The sequence below is a fragment of the Rutidosis leptorrhynchoides genome, chromosome 1, assembly GCF_046630445.1.
Source record: "Rutidosis leptorrhynchoides isolate AG116_Rl617_1_P2 chromosome 1, CSIRO_AGI_Rlap_v1, whole genome shotgun sequence".
Taxonomy (NCBI): Eukaryota; Viridiplantae; Streptophyta; class Magnoliopsida; order Asterales; family Asteraceae; genus Rutidosis; species Rutidosis leptorrhynchoides.
The window spans coordinates 380000996-380026620 of record NC_092333.1 but is presented as its reverse complement, the minus strand read 5'-3'; the positions used below and the strand labels follow the sequence as shown (position 1 = coordinate 380026620).

General features: G+C 34.3%; 1 protein-coding gene across 1 annotated transcript; it reads left to right on the top strand.

Moving 5' to 3' along the window:
• The first annotated feature begins 16490 nt into the window (after positions 1–16490).
• Positions 16491–21572, top strand: LOC139900672 (uncharacterized). The gene is made up of 4 exons (XM_071883434.1): positions 16491–16594; positions 17257–17528; positions 21047–21138; positions 21516–21572. Exons 1-4 carry the CDS (start codon positions 16491–16493, stop codon positions 21570–21572), a joined length of 525 nt encoding a protein of 174 aa, XP_071739535.1.
• Positions 21573–25625: the final 4053 nt, after the last annotated feature.

Below are 25625 nucleotides of genomic sequence, written 5' to 3'. Positions count from 1 at the left end.
ATTATTGAAGTAGTCTGTCCATAATTGGTAAACTCGTAATTCATACGTTCATATATGTTCCGGACTTTATTGAAGTCGCCAAAAATAATTCAAGGTATATTAAGCGAGTTAATGAGAGATGAGAGTTCGTTCCAAAGTCTTTGTCTTTTAGGATTTGAGTGTGGACTGTAAACTTTAATGATTGCAATTTCAGAGTCATATCCCACCATGTCCCCTTTATTGCAATTAAGAATTCCCCTTCAAACACGATATCAAAAGAGCATATGTTACTGTCCCAAATAAGCGTGATCCCGCACGATGCACCAATGGAATCTTTCTGGATTAACTTATATTCGGAATTACCCCAAAAGGATTCATTAACGTGATCGTGAGTCTGTCCACATTTAGTTTCCTGAAGACCTAATATTATAGGTTTTTCTTTGTTGCAAAAAGGTTTTAGCCAGTTTATTTTCCCAATACCCTGAATGTTAAAATAGATGATACACATTAAGAAATTTACAGAGCACGAGTAGTGGAGGTAGGTCCATTAATGGTTACTCCATCGAATACTGATGGAATGCCCGAAGTCTTTGGTGTTAAGACTCGATTCCTTTGATGTACCTGCATTCGAATTGTGAGTTTTAGACGATACCTGCGCTTCCAGGGATTTAAAACCGCCTGCTGATATGCCTGATCCCGTATAAGTTAACTTGTCTCTTTTATTATGTTGTGAAAAATGAAGCTTTTATCCACTACGAGCAAGGTGCTTGATGTAAAGTGTAACAACCCAACTTTTTCCGTTACTAACGTGATTTGTCCGTTAAATATTTAACGGTGATTACTTTGAACTTTATGTGTTTAACAAAATTAAATGCATATTTGATCCAAGCGAATTACTTGAATTAATATGGTTATATTAATTGATGAACTTGTTTCAGATAACGAAATACCTAGAAAACGACAAGATTAAGATAATCGCCTAGAAAGCTTTTCAGTTTACGAAATTCAGAAAAACGATAAAATAATTATTTATAATAATTATTGACTTTATGAAAAAAATATTTAATTTATTACATATTTAATGAATTAAACTTGGTGGGATGCGTTTTAACGACTAGTTAACGTTTTGGAGATCCGGTACGGATAACGACACTCGAAACGGACCACACGCGTACAAGAAAATAACGAAACAAATGGTATTTCACTTTTAATCATTATTTTATGTAATTATCATGTTTTAAACATACTTTCAATTTATTAGAATTTATATAGATTAAAAACGCGAGAAATTAACGTTTATCGATCCGGTTTGCGTTTTCGGCTAACAACACTTAATGAGTACACTTAGGAAACTTGTATAGCAACATTTGTGAGCCTATGGACTCCCTTTTGGACCCTTTGGCTGAATTCCCATCACCCCACTCATTTATGTGATTAATTTTATCCCATGTGTGATTAACTAGTGATTTAAGCCCTAACCTAATTAAGGAAATAATTATAAAAGGCATTTAATCACAATTCTTTCACCCATAAACCTAAGCCACGAAATTTTGCAGCCTCTTTCACCCTCTAAATCTTCGATCATCATCATCCTCATAATCACCTTCAATTTTGATTATTTGCTCTTGCGTTCTACCCGAAAGTGCTTCTTTTGATCATTCTCTACACGCTAGTACTAATTGATTTGTGTTTTAAGGTATAAACACTAACCCTAATCTTATTAGATCTGATTTTTGTTCAATTACATAGTGTAATCAAGTCTAGTGCTCAATTAATGGTGTCTTGGATTATCGTTTATCGTTTAATTGCTCGATTGACGTTGTTTGCATGAAAAACGAATTTGTATTTTAATGATCTGATAAAATTGACTTATGAACTGATCTTGGATGATTACCTATATGGATAGATATCGAAAACCTATTGAGTTTGGACTTTGATTTTGCATGATTTCGTTATCGTATGCTCAAGATATGATTAATCGAAGTTTCGTTAGGGATTCACATGATATCCGAATTTTCTGAGTTGCATGCTTTGTGTTTTAGCTTATAAAAAGTGTACTAATGTATTCCTTATGAAAATTTATGCAATTTGGACTTAGGATTTGCGTCAAAAGGTTATGTAATGCTCCCGTCATGTCAAAACGAAGATTTGGTTCTTAAAGTGAGCTGAATCGGTTTTCAAAGTTACATAAATATTTCTAGAGTGAACTATGAGTTGATTGAGACTTTAAACTTCTGGAATACGTTAGTCTAAGTGTTCCTTGACATGTTTTATTTGTATGCAAACTTTCGAGAACATGATTTGCCATGAGATATATGCTCGTCTTAGTGATGTGTCTAGTTGATGATTAAAAACTGATAGGTCTGTAAAGATTTGCTAAACTGTACAAAATTGGCTAAAGCAAAGTTTCTGATTATTTTATCACTAAAACTTTGAGTTGTTTTGAGATGACTCCAAATGTCTGTTCATCAAAATCTATTTTTTAAATTTTTTGAAAAATGTTTAAAAATTGATGGGCGGCCAGAAATTGCTGTAATGAACTATGATTAGACCCTTTCTGATATTGGACTTTTATATATCGTATGAGGCTTTGGCCAGACTTTTTGGAATTGATTTTAAGTGTAGTTATGATCTGGAGTTGTTCATAATTTAATGAGTTATGTGCTATGAGCTATAGTTGTATCTTTCTACGACGTACGAAATTCTAACGCATGCTTTACGATGCAAAAGTGCAATTTGCTTAACTATGACTTGTAAAGTGAAAGTTGTCCTAGGTTTGACTTGTTGATCATGTTTGCATGACCTACTGAGATGTTTGACTTTAGTTGACCACTTTGACTGAGTTGACTTTTGGTTTGACTTTGGTTGACTTTTGTTGACTTGCTTGGATTAGTTGACATTTACTTGTTCTTTGAGTCAGTCTGAGCACTAGGACTTTGCGTACGCTATGGGTTGACATAGTATGACCTATATGTGTATACTTAAGATGAATTATGTGATTAGGTTGCGTTGTTCGGTCGAGATTGTTCGGATACAGTACGTTTTGCTAAGATATTTCAGGTGCTTTTGCTAAGGTGAGTCTACAAGCCCTTTTTTCATCAACATTTTTGGGATGAGATACATGCTACTTATGAACTATTTTCTTAAAAAAAAATTACGCACTAGGTACGAGTAACTTACCAAGAATATACATATGAATTCAGATCAAAAATCCCTTAGCTTGATTATATTAGTTACTTTGTAAGCTCGACTTATAGGGACGATACCGTTAGGTTTGACAGACCTCGCCTAAACATAACAGGCGTCTATTTTGTTGTTACTCGTACACTTGATCGGTGTATGCAATGATAGGGTAAACTGAAGACGTGGGCTCGGCCTACGCAAAGGTTAAAGCTTTATAATCAAGTGCTCATGATAAGTGTATATTATTACGAAGCTTTTCAGAAATCTCGTGGCTTAACTTACAATGAATGTTATTTAAACATGATGTTTACAAACTTGAACTAGACATGTTAATGTCTACAAACAGATGAAACGAAAAGAACTTTTTGATGTCACTCACAGTTGAAACTTGACATCTTACAAACAGTTTATTACTTAGCATTTGCTATATGCAAACTTTTGAGATTAAACCTTAGCGGTTTATTTAGATAAATGATTTTGAGAAATGATTTTCGACAAACGATTCGCGGAAACTATTTTATGAAACATACGAGAACTATTTACTCAAATCTGTAGATTCATTCAACTTTATGTTGATCCGTTTTGCATGTTTTATCTCAGGTTTTAGTTGCTTCCGATGTAGATCATTACTGTTATGTAGAAGTCAAGCCAAGCATTGGGACCAGAGTTAATACACCGTTAGTGGATTCTGATGGGGTATTATATTTGGTATCAGAGCTTTAGCTATAGGGAACTAGGATACATTAGTGTGCTAACTGTAGGGCGCATTAGTGTGTCTAGTCTATAGTTGTGTACTTAGAATGACTGTTATACGCCATGCTTGCACTGTTTCCTCTACTATGCTACCCGTAGGGCTACATATTAGACATCACATGCATATACGCATCTATACCAATAATGATATGGACTTGGACTAGATATATGATGTCACGAATCACATACATACACACGACGCGACACTTAAGAGCATTAAGTTGACTACGCTATCTTGAACTTATGGAGTGATGTCGAATGGATATGTGAGATAGCGTAATGTAATGACCGGGATTACATTACGGTAACTCATATAGAAGTTCTGACATCACAAAATAGGGAATTGGGAGTGTAACGACCCGGATTTTTCCAATCATTTTATACCTATGAGATTAATATTTACATAAATTAAACCTTACCAACATGATAAGTAATCCAAATTATTGAGACTTGTGTTTTTGAAAAGAGTTTTACACAACGTTTGACCGTCCAAAATGACCGATGATATCACGAACTATATAACATACGATAATTATACGTTTGTGTATATATATGTATTTATATATATATAACATGATTTAAGGATGGTTTAACATCTCATTGTGTACTAATGACAATGAGTTATAAGTATATTTTGAAACTACTAACTTAAGTTTTCAAAACGATAACTATACGTAACGTTCTTTGACTTAAAACTTATAATGTTTATACATGTATCGTATATATAATGTATTTAATCACTTTTTAAGGACTTAAATACATAAAACAATATAAGTATATTCACAAAAGATAGCTATATTTGAATTCTCGTTCCGTTTCCTCAAGATTTCTATACGTATATCTAGGGTATATGTACCCGTATCATACCCAGCTTCTATACGTATTTACTATTGGTATATACGCATCAAATCAATATCCTAATCAACATTATTACTGCCCTAGATATGAGGTAACTATAATTTGTTAAGTAGTATGAATTATTAGTAAGAAAACAAAATTAGGAATCCTTTTCTTTCTTTATAAACTAAAAACGTTTTTATAAATGAACACCATTTCTTCACTCCATTTTCTCATACCTACACCCTCATTTCTCTCTCAAAATACTCCTAACTTCATACTTGATCATCTCCAAGCATTTTCCCCATCATTTAGCTTCAATTACAAGCCTTAAACACCATAAGAAAACTCTTTCAAGAACATATCAAAATAACCACCCATTTGAAGAAGTATACTTCCAACCTTTTGATCTAACTCCACCACTCTTTGATTCCAAGATTTTTTCTTATCTCTTACAGTAACTTTGTCCAAGTAACTTGAGGTAGTAACCTTGTTCATAATTTTATTCGATTCATATTTATATAGCTATCTTATTTTATGTTGTAAAATTTTAACAACAAGAACATAGTTTGAATGATTTCAAACTTGTTTGCAAACTAAATAGATCCTTCTAACTTAACTTTTAAAACAATTCAAGACCTGTAATATATCATAATGATATGCTAACTTAACAAGATATAACTTGGTTTTACAAAGAACATCTTAAAAACTGAATCTACATCGTCGGAGTGCAATCGGGGGCTGTTTTGGGTTGGATAATTAAAAACCATCTTGAACTTTGAATTGGAAGTTCATGTTCTGCGAAAATGATATTTCTTATGAATATGTTAACACATAAAAATTTCATGGTTTAACTCAAAGTGTAAGTATTTTTAGAAAAATGATCATTAAATATTGTTTTTATGATGGAAAATGATCACTTTCATAAGTTTCACCAAAGTTTGACCTATAACCTATGATTTCGAATACAAACTAAGGTATTTTCAGTTCATATTCTTAAAATTTGACTCGATCCAAGGAAGTGGCAAGTTGAACCAATAAAAACGGAGTTGTAATGAAGAAACTACGACTAAAACAAGATTGGGTATCCGAAGCTAGTTTAGCTACGAAAATATTTGGAGAAAAAGTAAATTAATCATATCTTTTCTAATTAATATGGTATTTTATATATAATTACTTATTATTTGATTTTATATATTTCAGTACCACCCGTAAACAACACGAGAAGATTAATCATAAGACCTCATGATTGTACGCAACACGTCATTTGACAACACGGTACTTTATGTACGCAACACGTCATTTGACAACATGGTACCATGGGTCGAGATTAATTCTGATCAATACGAATATGATGGGGTCTTTATTTATTTTATTTAAACAACTAATTGTGGACCACTAACATCGGACTGCTAACTACGGACTAAGAAAATATTAAAAGTATTAAAAGTATATATATATGTAACGATTACTTAAAAAGAAAATATGTTGATATATTATATATATGGTTAGGTTCGTGATATCTATCGGAGACCAAGTCGAATTAAATACCTTCAAGGCAAAAGTGATTTTCATTTGCTCCCTTTTTAATTGCTTTTGCAATATATATTTTTGGACTGAAAATACATGCGCTGCTTTTATAAATGCTTATAAAATAGACAAAAGTACTTAAAAATATATTCTACGTTGAGTTGTACCACTGGCATATTTCCCTGTAGCTTGGTAACTATTATTTACATGGGTATTGTAAACGCGAATCCTGTTGATAGATCTATCGGGCCTAACAACCCCAACCGGACTGGACGACCAGTATTCAACGGTTGCACAGTACTTCATTTTCAGTGACTACACTTGGTACAGTGTAGTGAGATTTCATAATAAAGGGAATGTGCGACGTTGATTAAATGTTAAGTATGGTTACCAAGTGCTCAACCACTTAGAATATTTTTATTAAAACGTTTATGTATATGAAATCTTGTGGTCTATTACTATTACAGAAATGATTGATTATGATAAACTAATGAACTCACCAACCTTTTGGTTGACACTTTAAAGCATGTTTATTCTCAGGTATTAAAGAAATCTTCCGTTGTGCATTAGCTCATTTTAAGGATATTACTTGGAGTCATTCATGACCTACTTTGAAAGACGTTGCATTCGAGTCGTTGAGTTCATCAAGATTAATATTAAGTCAATTATAGTTCGATGTAATATGAAATGGTATGCATGCCGTCAATTTTTGATGTAAAGAAAGTTTGTCTTTTAAAAACGAATGCAATGTTTGTAAAACGTATCATATAGAGGTCAAATACCTCGCAATGTAATCAACTATTGTGAATCGTTTATAATGTATATGAACGGGTTCGTTCAGTTGGTATCAGAGCGGTGGTCTTAGCGAACCAGGTCTGCATTAGTGTGTCTAACTAATAGTCGTTAGGATGCATTAGTGAGTCTGGACTTCGACCGTGTCTGCATGTTAAAAGTTTTGCTTATCATTTCGTGTCGAAAATTACCTGCTTATCATTCTTAGAGAATCATTTGCTTATCATTCTTAGTCTAGACACATCTTACTGCATTGATTGCATGAATAGTGTATAGACAAAATTCATATCTTAACGTATCTGCTAATTCATATCTTAGCGTATCTGTTACAGTAAACTTTGCCTGCCATATTTCATAAATTCCTCCGTAATCTATGAAATATTTTGTTCTATATATATATAGATATTCTATGTAATTAGAATACCACCCGATAGCATATCGAAAAATCTTTTATTAAATTGTACGAAATGAAATTCGTCATTAGTTCAAGTCCCTCGGATTTCGAAATGGAATCCCACTCAAGCTCCCAAAGCAGTGAGACTGGAATAGATCAACCAATCAGCCATCATCTATTCTGGATGAATTGGAGATAGGTTCATAGCCTCCTTAATCATTGGAGACAAGAAGAATGTGATCCTTTCCATCCACCACATTGCCCTCTTGGCGAAAAACCTGAAGCACTTATCGGCGAACCTGTCCGAAACACTATTTTCTCTCTCATTTCCAGAGTATCTCGTCACGATTATATACTACACCAAATTCTAGATTTTATTTATCCGCTCGTCCGAACCAACAATCACCCCGGTGTAATAGAAGAAGTCAACGAGCTTCGCGCTCGGGTAGTGGCTTTGGAGAATATGTTGTAGAGGTTACAAACACCAGCAGCAGCACCCGCAGCATAACCATTACCACCATCATTAATGCCAATAATACCATTACCACCCCCAACCACAACTGCGTCATAAACCTCAACTTTACAATCTGTCCCACGAGCACCAATGTCATACGCTATGTAGATACCAAAGAATACCAACAACAACAAACGATGAAGTATTGATTCATAATTTCATTGAAGAAACATTATGCGATGAATATGTACTCTCTAAAGTCTTAGAAATTATCTACTCTAGCCCTAACCATAAATCAGATGAGTGAACCAAAATGATAGGAGGAAGAGTAGAAACCATGACAAGAATGGTGCGTGATTTACTTATTTTACCAACAGCATCAGTAGTACCATTAGCATCACCAGCATAGTCACTGCCGTCAGCATTGTCAGAATTAGCAGCACCTATAACATCACAAGCTCAGTCAGTTCAAGAATCACCGTGGACATCATTACTAATCAACAACGCATATAATGAAGTATTGATCACAGTAGTGAAATACTCTGTGAAGATTATGTAATCTCTAATGTTAGAGATTATTCATTTCTAACTCCAGCCTAAGATCAAATGAACTTAATTTAGTATTAATTCATCAAATCTGTATTACATCTGAAGAAAATATACACATATATATTTTCATAAAGACTGTAATAAATTTATTTTGTACAAAATATTAATTGTGAAATTTTTTTTTAACGGGTAGGTAATACTCAAGAGATATATAAAATTCACAATTAATATGTTACATTCTTCGAATCTGATTCAGCAATCATCAACTATACTCACTATTGTCATAACAATATACATTCTTTTATAGAAATCAAAATAACCATACTCATTCAAATTCAATTACATATTCTGATTTTGAAATCGCAAAATTTAATTCGAGATATAGCCAAAAATCATCAATCTTAAATCCTTACATCTTGCAAAGCTATACTTTGACTTCAAAACTATGTTAGAACATCATAGGTATATTAACGATTACAATCTGTGTCCAAACCCTTTGAAATTCCTGAAGACGCTTCAAATAATGAACAATCGAGATGATGATCCAACCACATGTTACCCACAGTATACACCTGAAAAACTCTCGAAACTAAAGTCATAGTTTAACACGTATCCGTGTCAGACTCTTTGGCATTTATTTAGCAAAAATGTCCTTTCAATTCCTTACCAAAGTAGACAGTTGTGTCACAGCTCCACAAGTCAACTTCGACTTTTCAATTAAAACGGTCTTATTATAATCTCGATATATACGATGCCCTTTCGCCATCGTTATCGGAGAACCGTTTATGTCCCACCACATTAGCAATAAACTTACCAACAATTTCACTGATCTTTGATTTTCAGAAAAATCGATATATTCATTAGAACCCTATCATATACTCATCCGCACTTTGTAACAAGAATTGCCATACCAATTATTGAGAATCAGTAATCAGTATTTTGAAATCTTGCAGCATGTCTACATCAACAGTTATATATACATATAATGTCTACCTCCAAGACTTACATACTTCGAATGTGAAGTTTCTGAAAAACGCCTAAACTGCGAACTAGTTCTCGAAATTTTAAAAAATGCTGATGAAGCAGCAGAAACTGTCAACGATCTTAACAGTAAAAAGTTTGATGATAAAAAATAGTGTGTTGGAAAAACTCAGAAAAAGAGAAGGTTTGGAACTGGAAAACGGATTGAGCAAAGTATGAAGGAGGTTGTGGACAAATCACAAAGACTAAACCTGCCTTCAAAGAATCCAAATGATTCAGTATCCTCATTATCAAATACCTTGCTCCTGACTCTAAACCCTTGTGGATAATATTCTTCATCATCCTCTTATCTTAAATATTCTAAGATATCATCATATCTTTCATTATAAATATCCTCCATATTTTTGAAGATATTTTCATAACTATTCTTAACTGAAATCTTTTATCTCTTCGTGATATCAGTGATACATTATAAAGAAAACTATATTAATTTCTAAATTCTGAAAAATTCGAATTTAAATTATGAATGTTTTTGAAGTAGTGTTGGGAACTGAAGCATTAGTATAATATAATGACACTTGATCAACGTGATTATATTACAGTAAGTCATGCTGAGTTTCTAATGGAACGTGATGATTCACAGATTATAACGTCATCATGTGCCATGTTACACGACTCTTACATTCTACCTAATCTCCAAACATATAGAGAACATATTCTTTCTGATAATTCTATCTTTTCTCTTGAATTTTGGTAATTTGACAAATCAAGATCGTGCCATTTCAATTTTACTCTTAGAGCATTAACTATGTTCATTTCGAAATTCATATCTACGAAATCTGGACAATTATATACGGTGCTTAATCGCAAGAAGAGGAAATGAAAGAATGAAGCTCTGAAATAGAAATTGGAGTATAAATCGTAGCAAATAGAATGGAGCATTAACTGTAGATGACAATGATTATAGAAGACAAAAGCAGGGACTTGGAAATATAAGGGAAGATATAAAGCCCAATGACAACCCGAAAATTATAAACCATATATATCGATGCATATAGCAATATAAAGACACGGGAGAACTAAAAACACTATAAAACCAAGAGTATAGTAGAAGTAAATAGATTCTTCCGGCGGCAGATGAAAAAGAAGAACGACAGATATGAAAGTGAGGAGTATATCAAGAATCAGCACTGGATGGAGCATATTGACAAATACTTTAAAATATGAGTTGAGGGAGAAAGAATAGAAGGTGTGAGTTGTAAGGAAACGAAGATGGTGGATTTATAGTGAAGTACTAGACAGAACAATCAGGACAGATCATCGCATTTAACCAAAGAGGATTCTAATTTCCTTAATTATCGAAGAACCCAAATCTTATGACGAAGATTTCCTCTAAATCTGAAAATCAACCGTGACTATGTCACTGATTAAAACGAATCTGCATTTATTCATTTCACTCTTTTGTGATAGCTTCACTTATACTCTTCGCGTAATCAAATTGTTTTATCTATATTACTCAATGATTATAAAACTCTATTTATCAACTCATATTCATCATGAAAACATTTTTATGGTTAGCCATGACGATCTCGATCAAATTTCGGGACGAAATTTATTTAACGGGTAGGTACTGTAACGACCCGGATTTTTCCGATCATTTTATACCTATGAGATTAATATTTACATGAATTAAACCTTACCAACATGATAAGCAATCCAAATTGTTGAGACTTGTGTTTTTGAAAAGAGTTTTACACAATGTTTGACCGTCCAATATGACCGACAATATCACGAACTATATAACATACGATAATTATACGTTTGTGTATATATATATGTATTTATATATATTTAACATGATTTAAGGATGGTTTAACATCTCATTGTGTACTAATGACAATGAGTTATAAGTATATTTTGAAACTACTAACTTAAGTTTTCAAAACGATAACTATACGTAACGTTCTTTGACTTAAAACTTATAATGTTTATACATGTATCGTATATATAATGTATTTAATCACTTTTTAAGGACTTAAATACATAAAAAAATATAAGTATATTCACAAAAGATGGCTATATTTGAATTCTCGTTCCGTTTCCTCAAGATTTCTATACGTATATCTAGGGTATATGTACCCGTATCATACCCAGCTTCTATATGTATTTACTATTGATATATACACATCATATCAATATCCTAATCAACATTATTACTGCCCTGGATATGAGGTAACTAGAATTTGTTAAGTAGTATGAATTATTAGTAAGAAAACAAAATTAGGAATCCTTTTCTTTCTTTATAAACTAAAAACGTTTTTATAAATGAACACCATTTCTTCACTCCATTTTCTCATACCTACACCCTCATTTCTCTCTAAAAATACTCCTAACTTCATACTTGATCATCTCTAAGCATTTTTCCCATCATTTAGCTTCAATTACAAGCCTTAAACACCATAAGAAAACTCTTTCAAGAACATATCAAAATAACCACCCATTTGAAGAAGTATACTTCCAACCTTTTGATCTAACTCCACCACTCTTTGATTCAAAGATTTTTTCTTATCTCTTACAGTAACTTTTTCCAAGTAACTTGAGGTAGTAACCTTGTTCATAATTTTATTCGATTCATATTTATATAGCTATCTTATTTTATGTTGTAAAATTTTAACAACAAGAACATAGTTTGAATGATTTCAAACTTGTTTGCAAACTAAATAGATCCTTCTAACTTAACTTTTAAAACAATTCAAGACCTGTAATATATCATAATGATATGCTAACTTAACAAGATATAACTTGGTTTTACAAAGAACATCTTAAAAACTGAATCTACATCGTCGGAGTGCAACCGGGGGCTGTTTTGGGTTGGATAATTAAAAACCATCTTGAACTTTGAATTGGAAGTTCATGTTCTGGAAAAATGATATTTCTTATGAATATGTTAACACATAAAAATTTCATGGTTTAACTCAAAGTGTAAGTATTTTTAGAAAAATGATCATTAAATGTTGTTTTTATGATGGAAAATGATCACTTTCATAACTTTCACCAAAGTTTGACCTATAACCTATGATTTCGAATACAAACTAAGGTATTTTAAGTTCATATTCTTAAAATTTGACTCGATCAAAGGAAGTGGCAAGTTGAACCAACAAAAACGGAGTTGTAATGAAGAAACTACGACTAAAACAAGATTGGGTATCCGAAGCTAGTTTAGCTACGAAAATATTTGGAGAAAAAGTAAATTAATCATATCTTTTCTAATTAATATAGTATTTTATATATAATTACTTATGATTTGATTTTATATATTTCAGGACCACCCGTAAACAATACGAGAAGATTAATCATAAGACCTCATGATTGTACGCAACACGTCATTTGACAACACGGTACTTTATATATGCAACACGTCATTTGACAACATGGTACCATGGGTCGAGATTAATTCTGATCAATACGAATACGATGGGGTCTTTATTTATTTTATTTAAGCAACTAATTGTGGACTACTAACATCGGACTGCTAACTACGGACTAAGAAAATATTAAAAGTATTAAAAGTATATATATATGTAACGATTACTTAAAAAGAAAATATGTTGATATATTATATATATGGTTAGGTTCGTGATATCTATCGGAGACCAAGTCGAATTAAATACCTTCAAGGCAAAAGTGAGTTTCATTTGCTCCCTTTTTAATTGCTTTTGCAATATATATTTTTGGGCTGAAAATACATGCGCTGCTTTTATAAATGTTTACAAAATAGACACAAGTACTTAAAAATATTATTCTACGTTGAGTTGTACCACTGGCATATTTCCCTGTAGCTTGGTAACTATTATTTACATGGGTATTGTAAACGCGAATCCTGTTGATAGATCTATCGGGCCTGACAACCCCAACCGGACTGGACGACCAGTATTCAACGGTTGCACAGTACTTCGTTTTCAGTGACTACACTTGGTACAGTGTAGTGAGATTTCATAATAAAGGGAATATGCGACGTTGATTAAATGTTAAGTGTGGTTACCAAGTGCTCAACCACTTAGAATATTTTTATTAAAACGTTTATGTATATGAAATCTTGTGGTCTATTACTATTACAGAAATGATTGATTATGATAAACTAATGAACTCACCAGCCTTTTGGTTGACACTTTAAAGCATGTTTATTCTCAGGTATTAAAGAAATCTTCCGCTGTGCATTAGCTCATTTTAAGGATATTACTTGGAGTCATTCATGACCTACTTTGAAAGACGTTGCATTCGAGTCGTTGAGTTCATCAAGATTAATATTAAGTCAATTATAGTTGGATGTAATATGAAATGGTATGCATGCCGTCAATTTTTGATGTAAAGAAAGTTTGTCTTTTAAAAACGAATGCAATGTTTGTAAAACGTATCATATAGAGGTCAAATACCTCGCGATGTAATCAACTATTGTGAATCGTTTATAATGTATATGAACGGGTCCTTTCAGGGAGCGAGTCAAGTAGGTTACTAGGATAAACACCATTTAGAACATGAACCGTATAATCTCATATATGTGTAGAAATTTACACAGTGCGAATTAATTGCTATTATAACCTATAAGAAACGTGTAATCGCGTCACAACTCGTCACTAATTGACACTGTCCATCACCACGGAACACTACTTGGAACTACAGAGACACTGCTAGAACATACTCATCATCTCATACCACTACTTATCGTTGCTTACTACTACACAACGCCGCCTCTCACTGCTAGTCTCGACCAATCACCTACTTCTCACTGCTTGTCATCACTAGTTACTACTTGATGCCACCCAATGCTACTTACCACTACTAAATACTTCTCATCACTACTAGCACATCAACGATTTACTACTAGCTACTATGCATCATGACTCATTTCTGATATATCTTTAGAGGATGAATTCCTTGTAGCAGCTTGCGCAATCCGTAGTAGATATTGTCTACTTGACTTCCGACTTTCCTACCATTCAGCCACCCGTGACTTCACGATTATGCTTTCCAATATGAGAGTACCAGAAGAGGTATTCACACCTTTCCTCATAAAGGGTATTTCGTTCTTCTCCCCCACCGATGTGGGAAAAGTCTGATAATTCACCTTGCAATCAACATCAACTTTGGTGAAGTTCTTCACGAGTCTGTTCTTACTCAGTAATCATAATGTTTATATACTGTCAACATCGGTTCCGATAGAAACTTTATCGCTAGAGAATTCTGTCACAAAATTTGGAATCCAATATCTGCCTTGGACAACGTGAACCCCATGGAACTATCAACTGGGAATGAAATGCATCATGATTGATGTCATTCTAGTTTAAGGAGGTCATGCTTTAAGAAGTATGATCGTACACTTCCATCGTAAACGTCTCTCTTCCCGAAACTCACCCCAAACTTTAATCAACGATTACTTCTAATCCTTTGCAAATTATAAGCTAAGACCCATACCGTTAAAGCTCATAACAACCTTTCGTCCCGAACAGTACTTATACCAACGATTGGCGAGCCATTACAATAGAACCTTTTGGTTGGAATGGACTGGTTATATGATGACACAACCGAGGATGTTGTGACTAGAAGGCCGTTCGAATTCCTTTTACCGAAGACATCAATGATGGTGTACGGAGAGAAAATCAGTACACCATTGCGTTACATTAATTGCTTGAAGGTCCAAGAGTACCTGGGATAAGGATGTCTCGCAATTCTAGTACATGTGAGCAAAGTTGAATCAGCAGTTAAGAGACCCGAAGATGTCCCAACCGTTAAAAATTTTCCTTAAGGTCCTTCCGAGTGAATTACCACGTCTTCCACCGTATAGAGACGTAGAATTTCAGATTGACTTAATGCCGAAAGTGGCGCCTGTAGCACGTGCACCGAATAGGCTTGCACCTTCATAACTGAAAGAGCTGTCTAGTTAGTTACGAGAGATTTTAGACAAAGGATTCATTCAACCGAGCTCTTCACCATGGAGAGCACATGTGCTCTTTGTTAGGAAGAAGAATGGATCTATGAAACCTTGTATTAAGAATAGATACCCGCTACCGAGAATCAATGATCTGTTAGATCAGTTGTAAGGATCTGGATGTTACCCTAAGATGATCTGAGGCCAGGTTACCATTAGATGAGAGTAAAGGAAACAGATATACCGAAGACAGCGTTTAGGACACGTTATGCACATCACGAGTTCACAGTAATGCCGTTTGGATTGACGAACACACCGGCTGTGTTCATGGATCTCATAAATCGTGTGTGTAAGCCATATGTGGAAAAGTTTATTATCATGTTTATCGACGATATTCTGGTATATTTAAAGAACGAGTAAGAACATGAACAACATCTCGGTTTAATACTAGAGATGCTCATGAAGGAGCAACTGTATGCGAAGTTTTCAAAGGGTGACTTACGACTGCGAAGATAAAAACGGTCAAGAAATGGGAGAATCCAAAGTTGCCAACGAAGGTTCGGAAATTCTTAGGTCTCGCCGGTGATTATAGGAGATTCATGGAGGAATTTTCTACTGTTTCCCGACCGTTAACAACAATGACTCACAAGGCTAAAAAGTATGAATGGACTGAGCTGCATGAGTCCGCATTTCAGTTGTTAAAAGAGAAATTAACTACTGCCCCGATTTTGTCTTTGCCCGAAGGAACCGAGGACTTTGTGATTTATTGTGATGCTTCACAACAGGGTTTTGGTGGCGTGTTGATGTAACGGAAGAAAGTGATTTCTTACGGATCACGACAACTGAAGATACACGAACAGAACTATACGACTCATGATTTGGAACTTGGTGTTGTGGTCTTTGCACTGAAGATGTGGAGACATTACTTGTATGGTACTAAGTTTACTATTTTCACTGATCACAAGAGTTTGCAACATGAGGCAGAGACGTTGGATAGAGCTATTGAATGACTACGACTACGAGATTTGCTATCATAATGGCAGACTAATGTCATTGCAGATGCCTTGAGTAGGAAGGAAAAGGCTAAACCTCTCTGATTTAGAGCATTGAATATGACTATACGAAGGAATCTTACGTCTCAGATACGCGATGCACAGCTAGAGGCATTAAAAGAAGAGAACATTGCTATTGAGTCACTTAGAGGAATGGACAAGAAGTTTGTCATTCGAGAAGATGGAATCTGATACTTCTTAGATAGAATTTTGGTACCGAGATTTGGCGGATTAAGGGAACTAGTGCAAGATGAAGCACACAAGACGAGGTATTCTATTCACCCTAGATCCGATAAGATGTACCAAGAACTTAAGGCACTGTATTGGTGGCCTAATATGAAAGCAGACATAGCAACCTATGTTAGTAAGTGTTTAATGTGTGCTTAAGTAGAAGCAGATCATTAGAAGCCGTCAGGACTACTAACATAACCAGAGATTCCCAGTGGAAATGGGAATGATACGATTTTGGTTATCATTGATCGTCTCACAAAATCAGCTCATTTTCTAACGATTAAGGAAACGGATAAGATGGAAAAGTTGGCACAGATCTATATAAAGGAAGTAGTTTCTTGACATGGAGTGCCGATATCCATTATTTTCGACAGAGATAGCAGATTACGTCTAGATTCTGGAAAGCATTGCAAGAGGCAATGTGAACTCGTTTAGATATGAGTACAGCACATCACCCACAAACCGATGGACAGAGCGAGAGAACCATCCAGACATTGGAGGACATGTTAAGAGCGTGTGTTATTGACTTTGGAATCGGATGGGATAGACATCTACCGTTAGTAGAGTTTTCTTATAACAATAGTTATCACGCAAGCATAAAGGCAGCGCCTTTCGAAGCACTGTATAGCAGAAAGTGCATATCACCTGTATGTTGGACTGAGTTAGGAGACAGTCAGTTGACTGGTCCTGAGATTGTACATGAAACGACTGATAAGATCGCGCAGATACAAGAGAGGTTGAAAATAGCGCGAGATCGTCAAAAAAGTTATGCCGACATTAGAAGGAAAAATTTGGAATTTCAGGTTAGAGATAAAGTTATACTCAAAGTATCACCCTGGAAGGGTGTAGTGCCTTTTGGTAAAAGAGGTAAGCAAGGTCCGAGATATATTGGACCATTTGAGATTACCGAGAGAATTGAACTGGTAGCGTACAGGCTGAAACTACCGCAAGAACTCCGCTAAGTTCATGACACTTTCCATGTTTCTAACCTGAAGAAATGCTTATCAGACGAAATTTTGGTAATTCATTTAAAAGGGATACAAGTAGATCCCAAGCTTCATTTTGTTGAAGAACCTATCGAGATCTTGGACCGCGAGGTCAAGCGATTAAAGCAAAGCAGAATCCTGATAGTTAAAGTTCAAAGGAAAGCACACAGAGGAATAGAATTCACGTAGGAACGTGAAGATCAGATGAAGCAAAAGTATCCGCAACTGTTTCCCCGAGGAGACGACTACGACAGACGTACACTAAAATTTTGGGACGAAATTTTTCATGACAGGTGGCTAATGTAACAACCTGACTTTTTCCGTTACTATCGTTATTTGTCCGTTAAATATTTAACGGTGATTACTTAGAACTTTATGTGTTTAACATAATTAAATGCATATTTGATCCTAGTGGATTACTTGAATTAATATGGCTATATTAATTGATGAACTTGTTTCGGATAACGAAATACCTAGAAAACGACAAGATTAAGATAATCGCCTAGAATGCTTTTTAGTTTACGGAATTCAGAAAAACGATAAAATAATTATTTATAATAATTATTGACTTTATGGAAAACATATTTAATTTATTATATATTTAATGAATTAAACTTGGTGGGATGCGTTTTAACGACTAGTTAACGTTCCGGAGAACTGGTACGGATAACGGCACTCGAAACGGACCACGCGCGTACAAGAAAATAACGAAACGAATGGTATTTCACTTTTAATCATTATTTTATGTAATTATCATGTTTTAAACATACTTTCAATTTATTAGAATTTATATAGATTAAAAACGTGAGAAATTAACGTTTATCGATCCGGTTTGCATTTTCGGCTAACGACACTTAATGAGTAAACTTAGGAAACTTTTCTAGCAACATTTGTGAGCCTATGGACTCCCTTTTAGACCCTTTGGCCAAATTCCCATCACCCCACCCATTTATGTGATTAATTTTAGTCCATGTGTGATTAACTAGTGATTTAAGCCCTAACCTAATTAAGGAAATAAGTATAAAAGGCATTTAATCACAATTCTTTCACCCATAACCCTAAGCCACAAAATTTTTCAGCCTCTTTCACCCTCCAAATCTTTGATCATCATCATCCTCATAATCACCTTCAATTTTGATTATTTGCTCTTGCGTTCTACACGAAAGTGCTTCCTTTGATCGTTCTCTACACGCTAGTATTAATTGATTTGTGTTTTAAGATATAAACACTAACCCTAATCTTATTAGATCTGATTTTTGTTCAATTACATAGTGTAATCAAGTCTAGTGCTCAATTAATGGTGTCTTGGATTATCGTTTATCGTTTAATTGCTCGATTGACGTTGTTTGCATGAAAAACGAATTTGTATTTTAATAATCTGATAAAATTGACTTATGAACTGATATTTTATGATTACCTAGATGAATAGAGATCAAAAAACTATTGAGTTTGGACTTTGATTTTGCATGATTTCATTATCGTATGCTCAAGATATGATTAATCGAAGTTTCGTTAGGGTTTTACATGATATCCGAATTTTCTGAGTTGCATGCTTTTTGTTTTAGCTTATAAAAAGTGTACTACTGTATTCCTTATGAAAATTTATACAATTTGGACTTAGGATTTGCGTCAAAAGATTATGTAATGCTCCCGTTATGTCAAAACGAAGATTTGGTTCTTAAAGTGTTTTCAAAGTTACATAAAAATTGCTAGAGTGAACTAGGAGTTGATTGAGACTTTAAACTTCTGGAATATGTTATTATAAGTGTTCCTTGACATGTTTCATTTGTATGCAAACTTACGATAACATGATTTGCCATGATATATATGCTCATCTAAGTGATGTGTCTAGTTGATAATTAAAAACTGATAGGTCTGTAAAGATTTGCTAAACTGTACAAATTGGCTAAAGCAAAGTTTCTGATTATTTTATCACTAAAACTTTGAGATGTTTTGAGATGACTCCAATTGTCAGTTCATTAAAATCTATTTTCTCTATTTGTTAAAAAATGTTTAAAAACTGACGCGCAGGTAGAAATTGTTGTAATGAACTATGATTAGACCCTTTCTGATATTGAACTTTTGTATATCGTATGAGGCTTTGGCCAGACTTTTTGGAATCAATTTTAAGTGTAGTTATGATCTGGAGTTGTTCATAATTTAATGAGTTATGTGCTATGATCTATAGTTGTATCTTTCTACGACGTACAAAATTCTAAGGCATGCTTTACGATGCAAAAGTGCAATTTGCTTAACTATGACTTGTAAAGTGATACTTAACCTAGGTTTGACTTGTTGATCATGTTTGCATGACCTGCTGAGATGTTTGACTTTAGTTAACCACTTTGACCGAGTTGACTTTTAGTTTGACTTTGGTTGACTTGCTTGGATTAGTTGACTTTTACTTGTTCGGTGATTTAGTCTGAGCACTAGGACTTTGAGTACACTATGGGTTGACATAATATGACCTATATGTGTATACTTAAGATGACTTACATGATTAGGTTACGTTGTTCGGTCGAGAATGTTCGACTACAGTACATTTTGCTAAGATATTTCAGGTGCTTTTGCTAAGGTGAGTCTACAGTCCCTTTTTCATCAACATTTTTGGGATGAGATACATGCTACTTTTGAACTATTTTCTTAAACTGTTTTTATGCACTAGGCACGAGTAACTTACCAAGAATATACATATGAGTTCAGATCAAAAATCCCTTAGCTTGATTATATTAGTTACTTTATAAGCTCGACTTATAGGGACGGTACCGTTAGGTTTGACAGACCTCTCCTAAACATAACAGGCGTCGATTTTGTTGTTACTCGTACACTTGATCGGTATATGCAATGATAGGGTAAACTGAAGACGTGGGCTCGGCCTACGCAAAGGTTAAAGCTTTATAATCAAGTGCTCATGATAAGTGTATATTATTACGAAGCTTTTCAGAAATCTCGTGGCTTAACTTACGATGAATGTTATTTAAACATGATGTTTACAAACTTGAACTAGACATGTTAATGTCTACAAACAGATGAAACGAAAAGAACTTTTTGATGTCACTCACAGTTGAAACTTGACATCTTACAAACAGTTTATTACTTAGCATTTGCTATATGCAAACTTTTGAGATTAAACCTTAGCGGTTTATTCAGATAAACGATTTTGAGAAATGATTTTTGATAAATGATTTGTGGAAACTGTTTTATGAAACATACGGGAACTATTTACTCAAACCTGTAGATTCACTCAACTTTATGTTGATCCGTTTGTCATGTTTTATCTCAGGTATTAGGGCTGTAGAACATTACTGTTATGTAGAAGTCAAGCCAAGCATTGGGACCAGAGTTAATACGCCGTTAGTGGATTCTGACGGGGTATTACATAAATAATGTTTGATCTAGGTCTATTCTTTGGGATGTTCAATGAATTGTTGGAAGACGATTGCTTTTGTGATTTAGATTTGAGTATATCGTCATCAACTGTGCGTGTGATGGTATGACTTTTACCTTTAGGATTTGGAGTTTGTTTATTGGATTTGATGTTTTGCTTCTTTATAGCTTTAAGCTTCCCAATGGATAGAAGTGAATCTAGGCTGAATAGATCGCTAGATTGAGATAGCTCGTGTTCCTGATGAAAAGATGGCATAACATTGATGGGTGAATTGGGTTGAATGTTGGCATGAATATTGCAATCTGGTCTCACATAATTGGTAGAGTTGATGGGGTCGGCAGTATGTGATTGGGTGGGCGGTGATTAATGGTTGTTGGGTTCTGGTGGGATCTTGGGTTCAATTAAGGGGATGGCAATATGGGTTTGGTAGATAAATTATTGTGTTGGTGATTAATCTTGTTCATTTGACAATTGGCTCAGGATTATGGAATGGTGTATTGGGCTCGGGTGATTGGAAAACAGCTTGTTGTGAGTTGATAATTGGGATAGGCGGTGTGGGCTCATGAGGGTCAACTATGGCTTTGAAAATTGACAATTAATATGTGAAGGATTATGGGGTGATTCAGGCACATTTACCGAAGGAAAATAGTCATCTCTATTAATTGCAGGTGAACTGTTAGGTATGTTGGAATTAGGAACATTGGAATAGTCACAGTAATTAATATGGTTGGTTTGGAGTTGGGTGGTTTCCACGCTTTTGGAATTACGAGACGAGGAGTTGGATTCCGATTGTTTTTCGCCGAAGTTTTGATGAGGGAACAAATCCGGTAATTTAGTGGCATTCTCAGATCGGTTTTAAAGGTTGATGGGTGGTGCATGATTAGGAGTATTACCTTCGATAGATTATTCCCCATCCATGTGGGATTCTTCGTCCAAAATAGGATCATCGGTATACGAATCTTCTTCCCAATTCGAGGTGTATTCTTCATACGGATTGAACATTGTGAGATTTTGGACTTCGGTGGCATAAACTATTGTTTGTTTGTTGTCATCATGAGAAATGATAGCTTGGTAATTAATCGGATTAAATACGTTAGTTTTAGTGATGACGGTTCCATGAGATAAACAGTTATGTGTTTCGATAACCTCACCCCAATTACCGGCCAAGTACTTAAACGTTTTTTCAAGCCAACAAGTTATAGGGACACCGAAGATATTGAGATAAGCAAGGTGACTTGGGGATGTATATTCTTCGGGATCCCATGGATTGATGTCTTCGAGCCAATTCCAAAGTGGGTGATTATAATTGCTAAGCATCTCGAGAACGGGCCTCTTGTCTTCGTAAATTAGCATCAAATTGTGGCCACCAAGGTATTTAATGGAAAAACCTGTGAGATTTTCATTCTGACATATTTCACTGAAGTATTCCAAGTATTCGTGGTCTCCGACCTTTCCAAGAAAAGCGTGACCTAAAAGATCGATCAATTTCTCGTCGTTTTCGACCTTAATCAATGGGAGGGTGGGTTTTGCTATATCGTACTTTCTGTTTAAAGTGACGTCGGGGAATTTATGATCATCCATAAGATTATTAGGAATTGGTTTAGGTTGGGTGACGGTTGCCGGTTTTTTGGGTTAGGTGACGGTGGGCTTTGTGTTGTTTAATGGTTCTTCCATATCCCAGGCTTTGTATACCTTAAGAAGGGAATCACCAGCCACAATCAAGCTTAGACGTCTGGCCATAGATTCTTTATGATATTCAGGTAAATCAAGAAATCTTGCAAATCCAAATCTTTTACGGTTTTTCAGGGTCTTTTTGGAATGTGAACTTCATGGATTTTCCCGTATTGCTTGAAGATAGGCCAGAAATCAATCGACATCCAATTGTCTGGAAAATTAAAGAACATGTAAGAAGTGATACGATTTTTGTTGATTGGAGGATTAACAGGCGATTCTCGTTTGTTTTCGAATGGTGTTTTGTGAGGTGATAGGTTGGGGTTGCAATATTTTTTGATCAGGTTTAATTTGTGTTCACGTTGTTTGAATTAGTTGTAGATGTAACCGGATGTGGATTTAGGGTTGCGGGATCTGGTTATGTTAGACGGAGTAGGAGTTTTGGTGTGTTGTTTCTTTTTTTGTCGATTTGGATCCAAATACCTTCATTGATAGGGCGGTATTGGATATGTTGATTGATGGTTGGTTAAGGAGGAGGCCGTTGTAACAAAGATTTAGGAGTAAAAAGGATGTTGGGTTAGGTTGCATGATGGAGATGGAATAGATAAGAAGATGATCGGAGATAAGAAGATGATCGGAGTAAAAGAATAAGGGAGAAGTTGATCGGAGCTGTAAAGTAATAAACTAGTTCACTGAAAATTTAAGCCGGAAAAGTATATCGGAAAAAAATTTTAGAGAGATAAAAGAGAGCATATTAAGATAAATTTAAGAGTTAATTATACCATTGGTCCATGTGATTTAGTTCAAATTATACCGGTAGTCCCTTTCTTTTTAAAATTATATTGGTAGTCCCCAGGGTTTGATAAATGCATGGCGTTGGTCCTAAACTTAACGTCATGTAACTAGTTAACCGAAAAAATTAACTGGCATTAAGTGTAGGACTAACGTCGTAAATTTAACGTCATGGTTGATCCTGTAGTTTGATAAATGTACGGTGCTGGTCCTAAATTTAACGCAAGTTACTTTGTCACGTTAACTAATTATATGGCTTTAGGTTCGGGACTAACGCTATGTATTTATCAAACCATAGGCAGTGTTGTAAATCTCCCGAGATCTCTCCGAAATCTCCCCCGAGTTCTCGTTTTTAGAAGGCAACTGAGACGAGATGTTCATCTCCCGAGATTTCTCTGTCAACGAGGTCAAACATAGCCAAAACCACGATTTCTCAGATTTTATTGCTAATTTGTAAGATTTTCTTGTAAAATTCGTAATTTTTAAGATTATCTCGCTCATTTCTTGGATATTTTTGTAAAATCTCGTAAAAAACATATATAAATATACATATATTTATGTTTTTATGTATATTTTTATTAAAAAAACTATAAAATCAACGTAAGTCAACGTCCGAGATCTCTCCGAGATTATTCCGAGATGCCGAGATCTCCCTAAAAAAGTCCAAATGAGATTTCCCCGAGATCCGAATTCTCCAACTTTGACCATAGGGACTACTGGCATAATTTATAAAAGAAAAGGACTATCGGTATAATTTGGAGTAAATCAGAAGGAACAATAGTATAATTAACTCTAAATTTTATTTAATTAAACACATGGCATGATATAAAAGAATTATCAAGTTTCAAAAGAATTTTAATATAAATTTACTTTGTAAATGATTAAATCTATTTTCTTAGAAACAAAAATTTGAGTGCTTAATTTGAGAAAAAATAGATTTATCGAATGTTTTATCTCTGACATTCGTGCAAACCCAATCCGAGGTAATTGAATCCGATGATAATCATAATTCAATCGGAGATGAGTAAACTTGAAGTTGTGATTAAAATCGGACAGTGTAAGTTTATAGTAATTGTGTCTTATGATTTTAATAGCCAAAAAGGTCTATTTATAGGCGGGAAAGCCAGTTATTGAGATGACTGGTGTGACACGTGTACCATATCTGAAAAAACAAACTTTTCGAAATAGACGGGATGACGTGGCAGTCTGGCACACACAATCCCTTTGTGTGCCACCGCCCAGGGTTGGTCCTGTGAATTTCGATGCCCTGGGCGAGAAAATCAATATATGCCCCTCACAACCCAAGACGATAAATTTTGAATTAAAACTCCAGAACTGAGTATCTAAAGAATTCATTTTTTTCTAAGAGAAAGTTGAAAAATTAAATCAATAAACCTTAAAGTCATAGAGTTTTTCAAATTTTCCTAACAGCAGCTTCATTAAACAACTATATATAGCAGTTACTTTTTATTTTAGTGGTGATGGTTACATAAATGTACTACTGTGTAAAACGTGATAATGATAATCATAAGGGTTGTTGTCGTTAGCAAATTTTTTTTTTTTAATATACTGAAAGTTAAAGTATTAAACTATGTCTTGTAAGTCTTTTAGAAACAAATAAACTTTTTAAGTTAAAAATATATTATGAAAAGCTAAAGGAAGAAAAATTTTATATATTGAACATGATTAAGTGTAATAATTGTTAACCGAGTGTGAATTCTGAAGTGATTATCTATAATAACCTAAAATATGTTATAATTCAGTAGGCTTATAACTACCTTTAGTGGTTTGATTCTTGATGTTATAATTCAGTAGGCTTATAACTACCTTTAGTGATTTGATTCTTGATTTAGAATACTAATAATGAAGTGTAAGAACAAAGATGATAATGGAGAGAAAGAAAGAAACACTTTGTAAGTGTGAGAAATGGTGCAAGTTTAATGCTTGCATTCATGGCTATTTATAGCAAAAATATCACAAGTTTAGGTAATACAATAATATTACTTTTGTGTATCAATAATTGACTATCCATTTATATATATATATTTATATATTATAACACTCCCCCTTGGATAGCAATTTTGTTTGTTGAAGATCAACTGTAAGTTACTGCCTCGTTAAAAACCT

Bases quoted from the DNA above. Each gene is read 5' to 3' on its own strand.
- LOC139900672 (XM_071883434.1), top strand. From the start codon at position 16,491: ATGACTATACGAAGGAATCTTACGTCTCAGATACGCGATGCACAGCTA. The intron at 17,529-21,046 runs GTAAGCAAGGTC...TGTTTGATCTAG, and splicing joins AGTGCCTTTTGGTAAAAGAG to GTCTATTCTTTGGGATGTTC. The intron at 21,139-21,515 runs GTATGACTTTTA...CAATTGGCTCAG, and splicing joins CATCAACTGTGCGTGTGATG to GATTATGGAATGGTGTATTG.